At 38.1% G+C, this 15,514-nt stretch overlaps 2 protein-coding genes across 4 annotated transcripts in view; both read right to left on the reverse strand.

Annotated features, from left to right (window-relative positions):
* LOC311255346 (V-set domain-containing T-cell activation inhibitor 1-like) overlaps positions 1-6,165 on the reverse strand; it is a 42,753-nt gene extending 36,588 nt beyond the window's left edge. The window contains exons 1-5 of one of the 3 annotated variants that reach the window (XM_084349756.1): positions 5,966-6,165; positions 3,826-4,149; positions 3,266-3,292; positions 1,880-1,906; positions 610-885 (exon numbers count right to left, since the gene is read on the reverse strand). In XM_084349756.1, the coding sequence (XP_084205882.1) occupies positions 610-885; positions 1,880-1,906; positions 3,266-3,292; positions 3,826-4,149; positions 5,966-6,035 (724 nt within the window). In that variant the 5' untranslated portion in view covers positions 6,036-6,165. The remainder of the gene's footprint in view (positions 1-609; positions 886-1,879; positions 1,907-3,265; positions 3,293-3,825; positions 4,150-5,965) is intronic. The other 2 variants (XM_084349755.1, XM_084349758.1) reach the window with 2 other exon arrangements.
* A 1,626-nt stretch (positions 6,166-7,791) lies between these two features.
* LOC311254815 (butyrophilin-like protein 2) overlaps positions 7,792-15,514 on the reverse strand; it is a gene marked incomplete at its 3' end in the record, with an annotated part of 74,882 nt that continues 67,159 nt past the window's right edge. Inside the window, exons 6-7 of the mRNA XM_084348811.1 lie at positions 8,048-8,170; positions 7,792-7,847 (exon numbers count right to left, since the gene is read on the reverse strand). Of these exons, the coding sequence (XP_084204937.1) occupies positions 7,792-7,847; positions 8,048-8,170 (179 nt within the window). The remainder of the gene's footprint in view (positions 7,848-8,047; positions 8,171-15,514) is intronic.

The raw sequence follows: 15,514 nt of genomic DNA on the forward strand, positions 1-15,514 counted from the left end.
GCTCAAAAAGGAAGAAGAGCGTCATCATTTATTTTTATTTAAACCTGCAGGTTTGTTCATGTTTTATCATTTAGATTCATCATCAAACATCAAATCAAACAACTACAACAGCTGCAGACTGACTGACAAAAAATAAGTTATAAAGCACCAAGTGACATTAAACTGAGCTGCTAATACTGTGTAAAGGTTCAGCAGCTGCTGTTCTGTTTGTGTCTTTCTAGATGCAGGAACGTGTTTTATAATAATATATCAGAGTAACAACAACAACAGAGATAACCGGCCCATTAAGTGTCACATTATTATTACAATAACTTATAATTCTAGCAATATTATATAATCTTATAAAACATAACTCAACAGCACTAAAAGTGATTTATTGTCTTTAACGTTTCATGAATATTTAGTCAGAGTGAGTTAAAATGTGTGCTGATGTTTAATGACTCATGTTGTTATTATCACTCATCATAACTCATCATTTCAGATCAGTGTCATGTCACATTATCTTCTGTTTCCTCTTCTACTCACTCAGCAGCTCATATTCTGTGTTTCTGTACTGACATTAAAACACAACGATAATTCAAATTGTTTGAAGATTAAAATAGCACTTACCATACAAGAGCACATAGGTCACAGTAGCAATCCTATGGCTGATTGTCTCCTGTGTAGCTACACAGCGATAGTTGCCAGTCTTGGTCACAGTTGTGTTGACAGTGATGTATGAACGGCCTCCTCTTTCTGAGACCTGAGGTGTATCAGCATGAAGAGTGTTATTATCACTGTCCTTCCACTCTACTGTAGGAAGTGGATCACCATGAGCTTCACACTGCAGCAGAGACCAGTGCTTTGTTTGATGAAGTGTCTTGATATTTGGCTCCGGAGCTGCACCTGTGAACAAACAAGAGGTATTAAAGGACTATTATAGCATATAAAGGAATTTGGGGTGTTTCTTCCATCTATACACTGCTTGTATATACAATTTAAAGAGTGAAGAGTAAAACCCAGAGGAACAGAAAAATAAAAAAAGCACAACATAAACCTCCATCATTGTTTGACAGGATGATAGTTGAAACATTTTTAATTTCTTCCAATTCAAGGCAGATTCTGACTCATATCATGGCAGATTCACATATACAGTGAATTTCTGCTCAATTTGAAGAGCTGCACTATAAGTGTACACTTAAAATATTAAACACAGTCCTTATGCATTTCTGATGTGTCAATGGATCTTAACTGTGTTAGTAAGAAACATGAAATTAACCATACAATTTGTCTGCCTTGATAGCCGACAGAGTTTGTGACACATTTAACTGGTGTGTTTTTATATATTTTCATACTTAAATTCTGTCAAACGAGGGTGGACTAAATATTAGAAACACCTCTCAGTATCTCAACACACTACTCAGACAATGCAGTTTAAAACTAACACAAACTACAGTCTCCAAACTGACAACAACACTGAATCAACATCTCTGAACAGTTTCAACACAATCTGATCATTAAAACCTTCATGAAGATTAATTCCTGGTCTGTTTAATGAGACTGGTGAGTTTTATCTGTGTTACCTGATAAACTGGAATATTGAGTGTTTATAACTTTGAATGTGTTTTTGTCACTGAGATGATCAAAGCACAATATTTACAGTTTCTATTGACTGTCGTTATAAATATAATATAAAGGCAGTTTTTAGTGTAAATCTTTAACACTGACACAAACTGAACAGATGTTGTTGTCTCCAGATGTGTAACACAGCAGAATGACACACACAGGTTTAGCTCAACAGATGTAAGTGTGTTGAATGACACTGAGGCCTGTGGAGCTGATGACAGCCATTTTCTATCAATGAGAGGCGGGGAGTGACGTCATCAGAATCAGGACTCACCTGGGATGTTTTCACCTGTTCTGTCTCTTAATGTTATAAGGTGCGGAGGATGCACGCGACCCGATATTTACGTGTAAAATTAATAAATAAACATAAAACATATTTTCATGTTGACGACAGAAGTCAACACACACATATTACACCTCATCTGAAAGCTGACATGTTCGTTTTATCAACACATTTAGGAACCTAAGATAAAGATTTACGACATCACAACAGCAGCGTCTCACTTTACGGCAGTAAACAGTTAGCTACTTACTAGCTAGCCTGTGTAGCCGCAGTTAAAATGTATTTATAGGTGTAAAAACAGACATTTATAGACGAACAGCGGCTCGTTTTAAAGACAAAAGTCCACCCATTAAATCCAGCGCGTTTAAACGGAAGCGGAAGTTAAAACCACCACAATAAAGGTCGATTGTGTCGCTCGTTTATTTTTAGCGCCACTCGTCAAACTTTCCAAACAACTTCATTTTAATCAATTTAAAGTATCGACAAAAGATTTGACCAATGATGTTCAGTATCTCTGAAATCAGTAAACGCCCCGGAACAAAACCAACCAATCAGCATCTTTCTACGACCTAAAGGGACGAACCTAACGGGCTTTTAACTCCATCAGCCAATCACAGGACAGCATCTTTACCTCAGCGCCACATGTGTGTTATTGACAGCTGCTTTCATCCAATGGTAAGTCAGCACCGTGAAAACACTCTGAGTCAGCAGCCAATTAAATTACCTGTGTGACCATATATGGAAGTGAGTGTTGTCGGACTTCCTGTGGTAGCGGGACACCCACATAACAGAGAAACTTTATTGATATGTTTAAGGAGACATGATTCAATGATAATAAATATGTAAATCTTTATTTAAACACTCACAACATCTTTTTATCGTCAACTTTAACACTGAGGGACATTTTTCAGCATCTTAAAGGGATTTATTATCATCATTTGGTAACTTTGGAGAAGTTTTAGAGAGCTCTGTGGACATCTGCTGGAGATAATCTGTACTGCACTTTCTAAAATATCTCAGAGCCTCTTCTGTCTGTCAGCCTAAAATTTGGTTCAGACATTTGAGACAAGTTGAGGGAGAGATCCTGTGAATTTCAGCCTGATGGCCCAGATTATAACTTGTTCATTTAATTTTAAAGTTAATATTTAATAGAAAATAAAACAAGAAAGTTTCTAGTTTCTCAGTTTGATCATTTCCTAATTCAACTCTCTCAGAGTCTTAAATCAGATCAACACACCTGATGAACCCTCACAGTGTTTTACAGTGATGCAGTGAACATGTATCAGCTGCTCGTGGTCTTGTTGGACTATTATACACTTTAAAATGTTCAGATATTGAGGGACAGAAACACACACGATCAAAATGAGCCTCAAGAGGTTAACACAGAGCGCTTTGGGTCACGATCTAAAAGGGAAAACACAACACAACAATTATGTCAGAGTGATTATATGATATTACCAACATGGAAAACATGCGATACTGTGAAATTAGCTGGATATAATGTAGTGAGTTAAAGCAGGAATATAACCAGAAGACCTGCAGCATTAATATCTGCACAATACTAATTTATCTGATAGTTGTGGAAATAATATCTTCAGCTGTCTCTCCACTGCACAAACAAATCCTGTGTGTTTGGAAAAGCAGTATTGATTTAAGTATAATTATAATATTTAATAATTATATTACCTTCAGTATTATTATCAGTAAATAAGTAAAAAACACCAAAGAAATATTTAAGGACAAATCATTACATCAGTCAGAATAAACACAAATAAATGAACGTGTGATTATTACGTGACTTAATAATTTATTGTTGACATTAACAGGAAGTCTGGAGACGGTATGAGAAAGAAATGTGACACAAACACTTTAAATGAATAAATGTAAGAACTTTAACAGTCGCATCCGTCTTCAAAACTGTTTGATAAAACACTCACCCACATAAAGAGTAACGCTGGATGGACTTCTGTTGGGGGGGAAAGTACAGAAGTAGTTTCCGCTGTCATCCAGCTGTGTTTTGGTGATTTTTATGGAGGCGTTGCCGTGCTTTAGTTCATCGTCAAAATGAAAAACCCGTCCTTCAAACTGTCTGTGTTGACCTGTTTGTCCACCGTTATTGTAATGTTTGTGGTTCTGATAAAAGAAAACCTCCAGACCATCTTTCTTCCAGTGAAACGTCAGTTTCTCAATGTTCGCCTTGGTGCTGATGGAGCAGGGTAACATGGTGTCACTTCCTTCCTCCACGGTGACGACAACTGGCCCTGGAAGAAAATACAACAAGTTAAACAACAAACACACAAACAAACAAACAACAAACATCCCAGCACGACCTGCTGATGACTTTTTGTGTGATTTGTGGTTGTTGCTTTGTTTTTGGTTCACATTTCATAAAACCACTGAAACATATTGTTACAGTTGTTCACAGGTTGAAGTTAATAATACAGCAGCAACACTTTACAATGAGGTACACAACAATATGAGTAGTTACTGAGGAGGGAGTGAGGAATGAATCAGGAACAACCTGATAATTAATGAATCGTTAATGAATATTTCCTGATTAACTTGGATTCAAAGACTTTACAGCAGATAATTTTAGAGAACAGGCTGAGATACTATATTCATTAATCATCAGGTGATGACTCGTTCATAATTATCTGTGAATCAACATACTGAACACTTTCTTAATGAGCTGCTGCTGATTACCTGAGAAGCTGAGTGGCACAAACTAGTAACAACTTATGAATTACTAATTACTTAATCATTAGTTAACTATTCAGATGATGATTAATAATCAATGAGTCTACATGGTAACTCAGGATCATGTAACTGCGCTGGCTGCATGAGATACACCTCTTGTTTTTACATTTTACATCTGTTCATAATTTTTATAAATTTTTATAAATTTTTACATGTAAATATTAGCATGTTAGCTCAATAGCTCCCAGGTCATGTGATCAATTGACTCAAAATCATGTCAGGATCAGGGGCGTAGCCAGACACTTTTTACGGGGCACGTGTCCCGGTAAACATGCGCTGTGCCCCCCCTGTAAAATTCCAGATGAATTTCATGAATGAGTCTATTTTTCATCACAGACAGTTTATGATCACAGCACAATGCCCCTGTAAAGCTGCAGGCCTAGCAACGCCCCTGGTAACTACTCTGTCTTATGTTTCACTACAGAGTAAAAAATAAAAATAAAAATAAAGGACAGCACTCAGATTAAACTGTTTATTCTCTCCTCTCTCACTAAAAAGTAACTAATGATTAACTAATGAGCCGACTTGGTAACTATTCAGTATTATGTTTCACACTGATTCATATATAACTCATGAATAAAGTGACTCTAACCCACAGATATTTATTTATGTATTAATGTATTTAATGTTTAATTGTTGAGGGACGAGTTTGTGTTAAACCTGCTGCACACTACAGCATTTATAGCCGAAGCTAATCAGTAATGAACGTCATCATGAACTCATCATCAGCTGATGATTGATCGATAACGTGTCTCCCAGTCTGTCCTGTGGTCACTCATTATCTACTATATAGTCTATCTGTGACTCATTAACGAGTCATTAACTATCAAGTCCTTCCTGATGAACATCTGAGTCACGTCTCTGTTTTATTGAGGGAACTACTTTAGTTCAAAGTGAACTGAACTTTAAGAGTCAAAGTCCAACAATCACAACATCCTGAAGGTTTCATGTCTGCGCGAGAGTTTCTGTGAAACTGTGCGTGTCTGCAGCAGGATGGAGACGACGCCCACGCACACGCACGCACGGACTCATGCACGCACGCACACACAGCAGTGATGACGACATCATTACAGAGCATTTCGAGATTAAAACTCAGCATCATCCAGCTGTAATTCTTCTGTAATCGATCCAATCAATACTATCGATGAGCGCTGATCATCAGGGTACATGTGACGTCACAGCGCGCCGAGCAGGTGTCTCGTACGCACTAAAGCAGGAAGCAGCTGATGAACATCCAGCATGTTTCCACATTGTTCCGCTGTTCAGATGAAATAAAGTGAGAATTAAAAACTCTCAGTGAGTGATGATCAGTTTTCTTACCGTCTCCAGCAGCAGACGTTTCTCCAGAGCAGCTCAGCAGACAGAGACACACGAGAGGAACAAGCTCCATAGTTGTCGATGTCCTCTGAGGACTTCACCACACTGATGATGTCTCTATGTGACGGAGCTTCACACACTCCTCAACACCCTGACTGCTTCATCACAACCTGTTTCTGCTCCTCAGCCTGCAGCTGCGCCACTTCCGGTACAAACCTTTCAGAATAAAAGCGCCATCACCAGGCCTGCAGCTGCCATCGCGTTTTGTCTGGGTGTTGGCCCACTGAGAGGAGGGAAGTAACGAAGTACAAGTACTTTGTTACTGTACTTGGGTAGATTTGTCAGGTGTCTGTACTTCACTGTTGTCTCTTTGGTGTCCTGACAGCTGCTGTAAAATACAGATCATCTCAGAATCACACCCAGAAATTAAAATCACTTTTATTTCTTTTTTCACAGTTTGAACACAGAAACATCAGAAACAGTCACAACACACAGTTTTGACATTTTTCATGTTTTATTCAAACGTTTGTATAGAAATGATGAAGCGCTGCCTGAAGTGACCTGATACACAACAAGTGCATCATCAGTGAACAACAGAAACATCAGTGTGTAACTGGACCTGACAGACTGCCTGAGCACCTGGAAACATAATAAAGAACCAATACAGGCTCGACCCAAATAATGACAACAAATATAAAAGTCACATTATATTTACTTGTAGCTGCAAAGTGTTCACACTGACTGACAGTGTTAACAGCAGGCTTTAGTTCAGTGAAGTCTGATGGTTTTAAAGCACATGTGGAGCTCAGTCAGGAGCTTTAAGCACTACAAGCAGTCTGATAATATTTGGTAAATAGACGGCATTTATACAGCACTGCTGCCCTCATTCATCCATTCACTCACTCACTCGCTCACTCACTCACCGATGGCAGTGAGCTACCATACAAGGTGCAGGTCTGACCATCGGGAGCAGTTTGGCCTTCAGCCTGTTGCTCAAGGACACTTGGACATGTGGACGGGAGGAGCCGGGGATCGAACCACCGACCCTGTGATTAACTGACCAGCTGCTAGAGACTCATCAGATAATCAGAGTATAAAACTAAAATAATAAAGCAACAGAACAGAGTGAAAGAGCTTGTCTTTGTCCTCAACAACATTAATAACAGAGTCAAAGTTTGGTCATTTTTTCTCTTAAAGCTTCACAAGAGTGGAACTGAATCTCACCAAATATCAGAATTCAACACAAACTTTTCATTTATTCTCACTGAACAGAATGATTCATTAATAATCAGTCCTGTCAGCATTAAAGGCCACCTGCTCTCTCCTGTTGTCACCTCGTTAACTCCAGTCTGTCTGATAACATTAAACTACTTTAACAACTCCTGACACACAACAACCTCATCAACGACTACGTTCATACAATCGTTCCTGGAAGTTGGAGTGCTGTGAGATAAAGGCGAGGACTGTATATGTGTATATTTTGTATATTAATTGTAAGTTAGCTCGTTAGTTGAGGGAGCAGACATGCTGTGATCTCACTGTCTATGATCTGGATGAGGTTCAGGACATGAGGACGGTTCAGGGAGAGATTGTTGCCGTGGTAATGGGACATAGTGATGAAGGCAGAATGAGCTACATGCACATCGTCACCCAAACAACCTTCCTTGCTGCCATCACAACTATCTGCTTCAACACAACCCCAATCCTGACCTGAACCTCAGATTCATTTTAATGTTAAAACCAGGTTTTACTTCTCCAACTGAAATAAGTGACCAGACAAGATGTCCTCACCGTCATCCAGCATGGTCTGAGACTCAAGGATTTTTGAATCATTTTGTCTCTGAGTTCAGTGCATGTTGTTCGCTGGCTGTGACTGGTGCTGAACCTGGATCAGAAGGAAACAAAACAAAGTTATACTCAAGAAAATCCCAAAAGTCTTGATCCTACTCTGAATGTAAATACACACAGAATGATTAATGTCAGAGAGGATAAAACAACTGTCAAGACTCTGAACATCAGATACATATAAAGAATGAGTTGTGGTGTCTGTTCATCATGAAATGTTGATACAATATTTAATCTTACCTCCTGCAAGGATTTTTTTGATGCGATTCTTGAGGTAAAGCACAGCTACAACACCACCAACAACAGCAGCAACTAAAAGGAGGCCGAGTGCTACAATAGTAGCAATCACTCCAGCAGAAAGCCCTGAAACAGATGAACAGTGAGAGCATCAGTCAGAGTGTCAGTGCAGATGATAAACAGCAGACTGGACCTCACAGCTCACACAGAACAACTAAAGGTGAGTCTGCTCCTGAAACCTGAACTTGTTTCACATGAAAACTCCACTGGGATGAATGTGAGCAGGAACAGTGATGTTAGCTCTGATCTCAGGTCCAGTTTCCTCCTGCTGGGCTCCACAGCTCAGAGGCTGCTTCTGGTTCTGGTCCCAGCAGTGAAGAAATAAATGGACTTAGTTACATTCATCACTTTGATCTGACAGTAAAAACACAGGATCATCTGATAAAATATAAAACTTCTTCACAACACTTTTACTGATACTTTTACACTTTTACTCAGGTGGACTTTTACTTGTAACAGAGTATTTTTACTTTGTGTTTCTGCTTCTGTCACTTCAGTAAAGTATCCGAGTACTTCTTCCACCACTGACTACTGTCCAGAAACACGAAGGTTAAAATCACTGTGAGCTTCTTGGTGCTGGTCGGCTCCACAGTTATTGGGCCTGATGGGAGCAGATCAACACACAGTCTGTAGATTATTGAAGTTGAGTCTCAGTAGAAGACTGAAGTTTTCACTCAGTCTGAAACATTTTCAACATTTTTAAAACCTGATGAGGATCCTTTAGATGTGATTAATAATAGATGTGACTGTCTGTAATGAGAGGGACTTTTTACAGTGTAAAATGAGCCTGGTGCTGCCCTCTAGTGGACAAACTGTGTCATGAAGACTCTGATTCTCAGTCACAGTCAAACATCAGTAAATGTTGGAGGTGCTGAACATTTCTTCACTCCTGGTTTCAGGCTCAGACAGAAGAGGAAGACTCCTGCTCAGATGTATAAACCACAGTGTTACAGTTCATCTGATGTTTTCATCTTATTTTCACTTTCAGTCAAAACTTAATGCTGGATTTTAAGTTCATTCATCTTGTAATTAACCAACTCTGCTGCAGTTAATGAATAAAGTACCAGGAAGCTGTTTGTCATGTTGGACCTTCACTGCAACACAACGCTTATAATGACAAGTTTACATTGTCCAGTAAAACCTGCAGCTCCACAGCCTTTATGTTCAGTGTCATGAAGAAGTATCTGACTCCTTCCTGATTTATTCTGTTTGTATATTTGTCACATTTAATTGTTTCAGATGTTCAAACACAATCAAATATGAGGCAGAGACAACCTGAGTTAACACAAAATACAGTTTCTAAATGATCAATTTAATTATTGAAGGTAAAAACCAGGACGACAAAGTCTTTTTAACATGATTGAAACATTAAAACACTAAGAATGATCTCAGCATTAAGAGGCACATGGGTTTCAGCACAAATGAAGGTTTTCTCGCCCTAAATCACACCCTGCTTCTTCATCTATTTTACTGTCAACGGGACCATAACTGACTAAATGAACATCATGTTGTGTTGAAGAAGACTTGAAGCTACAGACTGAGACCATGAACTCATCAGGAGACTGTTTACTGAGGGAATAAACCAGGTGAGAAGCAGCTTCCATACAATCACACCTGTCTGAACCCAGTGGAGTCGCCCCCTGCTGGTCGGTAGAAAGAATGCAGGTTTAAGACACTTTCAGACCTGAAGGCTTCGACTAGATTTTATACAGTCGATGATCGCGACTGTTTTAACTTTAAAAAGCTTTAAGTTGATAAAACAAGATCACGACTCACTAAAAATTATCTTGAACTGACATCACATGAGATTTGTTGTCTGATGTATTTTTTATTTCACTAAAGTCAGAGAAAAAATGTGTTTTAAAATATGAAACATTAAGTGTTTAAAAGCTTTTGTTTGAGTCTCTGACAACAACTCAGATTAACAAACATTCAGAGACAGACGGGTACAAGTACTCAAGTACTGAGCTTATAACTGTACTCTGATTTATGCAACTTTATACTTCTACTTCACTATATTTCAGAGGTAATGTTGTACTTTTTACTCCACTACATTAATCAGACAGATACAGTTACTAGTTACTTTGATCTGAACTCATAAAATATAATTACATGTAGAGTTAAAGTTTGCTCCTAGTTTTCAGTGTGAGTTCAGTTTGTAGTTAGAAATAAAATAATAAAGTCATCAGTGAGTAAACTCTTCTCTTCCTGTCTGAGTGTCTTCATGCTGTTTGTTGTGTGATTCATGTGTAACTCGGCTGCTGTAACACTGCAGTTTGTCATTGGGATTAATAAAGTCTCTCTCTAATCTCTCTAATCTAAACAGAGCTAACAGTGACGGCCTCTCTGACGGCTTCACTCTGCTGCTGCTGTGCTTTCTGTCTCCAGGGCTGCACACCTGTTGGGAGCTTCATCAGCAGCATGGGACACACCTGGGCCTGATGTGCTCCATGTATAGAAATCCTTCAGAACATCTGCTCACACATCTTTGTGTCGGGGCTTTTGGTTTCCTTTGGTTTGTTTTTACAGCTCAACATCCACACAGCACATCTTCACTCATCCACTGCTACACTACTGACTGCACTCACTCCTCCAGCTGTTTGTGTCTTTGTTGGAAATAAATCACTGTGTTGTTTAGTTCACTGTGTGTCTCCTGGTTGTGTCCCAGTCTGAGAGCTGCGCTGTTGTAACGTGGAACTATCATTTTATCATTACATGATTTTTTTTCTTTTCACACTTTTAGTCAATTTTTGAAAACTAATATTATATGAAAGATTAAAATGCCACTGACCACTCATGTGCACATAAATGTAGGCATCAGTTCGATGTTTGATTTCCTGCTGTGTGACGACACAGCTGAAGTTGTCCGTCTTGGTCACAGTAGTTTGGAGGACGACGTCGTAGCTGTCTCCTCTTTCTGTGACCTTCAGATCTTTAACAGGAAGGATGTTTCCAGAACTGTCCCTCCACTCAACTTTAGGTTTTGGGGAAGCGCCTCGAACAACACACTGCAGCAGCGACCAGTCCTTTGTTTGATCAAGTGTTGTGACGGACGGCTCTGAAGCTGCACCTGTGAACATGATAGAAACAAAAGATGACATCAGATTTAATTTCAGCATCAGAAATGTAATATTGGGATGTTTTTTGTTCATCACATCTCTGCTTGTTGATTAGAGCGAGTTTAAGATGAAAGAAAAACACAAGAAACCAAAAAAGTAATAAAAAGCATGATGAGGCTCAGTTACAGCTCCCAGCATTATTCAACAGAGGATCATATTTCAGACACATTTCACTTCTACAACGAGTTTGTAACTATTTACAACTGAAACACTTTTTCTGACTCACATCAGGACAGAAACACATCAACAGTGAAGACTTTACAGCAGCTCCTGAACTTTTACACATTTGTTGTGCTTAAAAAAACATTAAAGGACGTCATGTGAACTTTGTCGTCTATTTACATTAAAGTAATAAAGAAAATGTGTTATGAAATGTGAAACACAGCGTCATTAAAAGCTTGTCCCCTTCTGTTAACAGGGCTCGGGTGTGGCCACTTTAATAGGAACACCTGTACAATCTAAAGCAGGGCTGAGCAACATATACAATATATACTGTTATCATGATATGAGACTATATGTTGTCTTAGATATTTGATATTCTCACATGGTGATATATCATAACTGTTGTCTGCTCCTGGTTTTAAAGGCTCATTACAGTAAAGTGACGTCATGTTCTGAACTCACCAGACTGATCTACTTGTTCTGATACTTTCTTTACCCACTGACTCATTATATCCACATTAATGATGATCCTGATGTTTATGAAGCGCTTTAGAGAAGATTTAAAATATCCAGTTACATATCGTATATCAGGATGTGGCATAAAAATATCACAATATAACTTTCAGGCCGTACCTCGCAGCTCTAATCTGAAACAATCCAACACAACTGTTCTGACTTTAACTTCACTTTTATGATGAATTAATGTTCAGTTTCTGTCGACACTGTCATCGAGGTGTTAGTTAAATAAAATCTTTATCGCTGAGCTCGTAGTTAGTGACGCTGTTGAACTGGACTGTATTATATTCAGAGGTGTTTCTAATGTTCTGACCCGTCATGTTTGCGAACAGGGAGGACAAAAAAACAGAAACACCTCTCAGTGTGATGTAGTTCAGTACAACACCAGCTTTAACTGACCTCAGTAATAAACACACACTTTCATTTACACGTTTCAGACAAAGTCGACACAAACTGAACATTATAAAGTTAATGAAAACAGAATTAGTGGCAGAGCTGCTGTATTAAATTACAATATATACATAAACATATTTATACTGCTGTACACACTGTATATATGTGATCTATAGTGTGAACACTGTGTTCATATCAAACCTCCAGCTGTTTATTCTCTATATAACGTCTCACTGACGTTACTTTGCTCTGACACCTGCATTGTATATTTTGCCTTCTGTGCTGCTGCACGTGTTCACACTGTTTATATCTTAGTGTCTTCATCCCTCACAGTTTATTCTCTTTATTACACCTGTACATACTGTATGTACACAATCTGCTCACAGCTGCTTTTTACACCTCTGGTTGGACGTTAAACTGAATTTCTCTGTCTCGTTAATTTACTCAATGTAGTAAAGATGTGTTGAATCTGATCTCATTCACAGATTGTACAGGTGAAGCTAATACAGTGTCCACTGAGTGTATTTGATCAACAGTCTCAAGCTGCCAGAACAGAAAACTGATCATCACATCTGTTATAATTCTTCTGTTGTATTCAACAGCAGCTCAAAAAGGAAGAAGAGCGTCATCATTTATTTTATTTAAACCTGCAGGTTTGTTCATGTTTTATCATTTAGATTCATCATCAAACATCAAATCAAACAACTACAACAGCTGCAGACTGACTGACAACAAATAAGTTATAAAGCACCAAGTGACATTAAACTGAGCTGCTGATACTGTGTAAAGGTTCAGCAGCTGCTGTTTTGTTTGTGTCTTTCCAGATGCAGGAACGTGTTTTATAATAATATATCAGAGCGACAACAACAACAGAGATAACCGGCACATTAAGTGTCACATTATTATTACAATAACTTATAATTCAATCAATATTATATAATCTTATAAAACATAACTCAACAGCACTAAAAGTGATTTATTGTCTTTAACGTTTCATGAATATTTAGTCAGAGTGAGTTAAAATGTGTGCTGATGTTTAATGACTCATGTTGTTATTATCACTCATCATAACTCATCATTTCAGATCAGTGTCATGTCACATTATCTTCTGTTTCCTCTTCTACTCACTCAGCAGCTCATATTCTGTGTTTCTGTACTGACCCGGTTCTGTCAGTTGGTTCAGTCAGTGACTCAACAGTTACACCTCGTAGTTATTACAAAAACTTACTACAAAAAAACTACAAAAACAAACTTCACAGAAAAGGAGGCTCAGAGTTCAGGACCACGTTCAGTCTGAGCTCCTCAGTGGACCTGAGCTGGTACCAACATCATTCTTTATGTCACTGAGACAAAGATTTAGTGATGAAGATCCTGTGGCATCAGAACCAGAAGCAGCACCAGTGTGACTCGAGGAGACAGAGCTCAGATGTGTTTCAGGACTAAGAGTTTCTCTCTCAGTGAACACAGTTTCTCTGATTAATGAACTAAATGAACACATGAATCAAGTGTATGTGCTCATATTGTAGTCATGTATCATCACAGTTGTACGTAGTCACATCCAACATGAAGAAGATAATGAATGATGTAAATGATCCTTAAAGGTGAATTCAGACTGAACACTAAAGTTGATTTTATTCCAGTTAATTTAACAGCTGGAGAGTTTTTACAGTGAATGTTTCAGCAGCACAAACATGAACTCCACTTCTTCTTCTTATTTCCATCCACAACACATTTATCTGCTTTTTCTGTTTTAAGTCTCAGAGTTCCTTCAGTTTGAAACATTTTCAACATCAACAGACTTTGAGCCGATTACCTGAGTGTTCAGTCTGAACTCATTATACTTTTTAAAACACATGGATCATTAAAATACTCTGAAGACTAAAATACCACTCACCATTCATGAGTACATAGGTCACAGCAGCAATCCTATGGCTGATTGTCTCCTGTGTAGCTACACAGCTGTAGTTGTCGGTCTTGGTCACAGTAATCTTGACAGTGATGTATGAACGACCTCCTCTTTCTGAGATCTGAGGTGTATCAGCATTAAGAGTGTTATTATCACTGTCCTTCCACTCAACTGTAGGAAGTGGATCACCATGAGCTTCACACTGCAGCAGAGACCAGTCCTTTGTTTGATGAAGTGTCTTGATATTTGGCTCTGGAGCTGCACCTGTGAACAAAAAACAGGCAATAAAAGGACAATTATAGCGTAATAAAGAATTTGGGATGTATCTTCCAGCTATACTCTGCTTGTATATATAATTTAAATTGTGAAGAGAAAATACAGAGGAACAAAGAAATAGAAAAGCACAATATAAACCTCCATCATTGTTTGACAGGATGATAGTTCAAACATTTTTAATTTCTTCCAGTTTGAGGCAGATTCTGATTCATGTCATGGCAGACGCTCATATATAGTGAATTTCTGCTAAATTTGAAGAGCTACACTTTAGAAATTGTATAAATGAAATATTAAACACATCTTTAAACGTATGCACTCCTGATATGTCAATGGATTTAGCTGAATTAGTAAGAAATATTTTAATATAGCTGTCTGAATGGAAAATTAATCATAAAATTAGTTGAAATTCTGCTTTATAGCCAAGAGAAGTTTGTGGAAGATTGAACAGATATTGTTTTTATATATTTTCATAGTTTAATTCTGTCAAACGAGGGTGGATAAATATTAGAAACACCTCTCAGTATCCCATCACACTACACAGACAATGGAGTTTAAAAGTAACACAAACTACAGTCTCCAAACTGACAATAAGACTGAATCAACATCTCTGAACAGTTTCAACACAATCTGATCATTAAAACCTTCATGAAGATTAATTCCTGGTCTGTTTAATGAGACTGGTTAGTTTTATCTATGTTACCTGCAGTGATGGCAAGTAACGAAGTACAAATACTTCGTTACTGTACTTAAGTATAATTTTCAGGTATTTGTACTTTTAAAAGTATTTATTTTTCTAACAACTTTTTACTTTTACTCAGTAAATTTTTAACACAAATATCGGTACTTTCTACTCCTTACATTTCCCAAAAAGGCTTGTTACTTTAAAAAAATAAATAAATCTGTCTTTCTCTTTTTTTTGGGCGCTGTGACATATGCACATCACGTGCAGCCTGTAGCCTGTGTTTGCTACAGGCAAAGACGGGCTCCCGCAGGCTCCCGCTAAAATCTTGAGAGAGGCACGACAGAGACACGGCTGTC

Source organism: Pagrus pagrus, assembly GCF_965226575.1.
Source record: "Pagrus pagrus genome assembly, chromosome: 3".
NCBI classification, from domain to species: Eukaryota; Metazoa; Chordata; class Actinopteri; order Spariformes; family Sparidae; genus Pagrus; species Pagrus pagrus.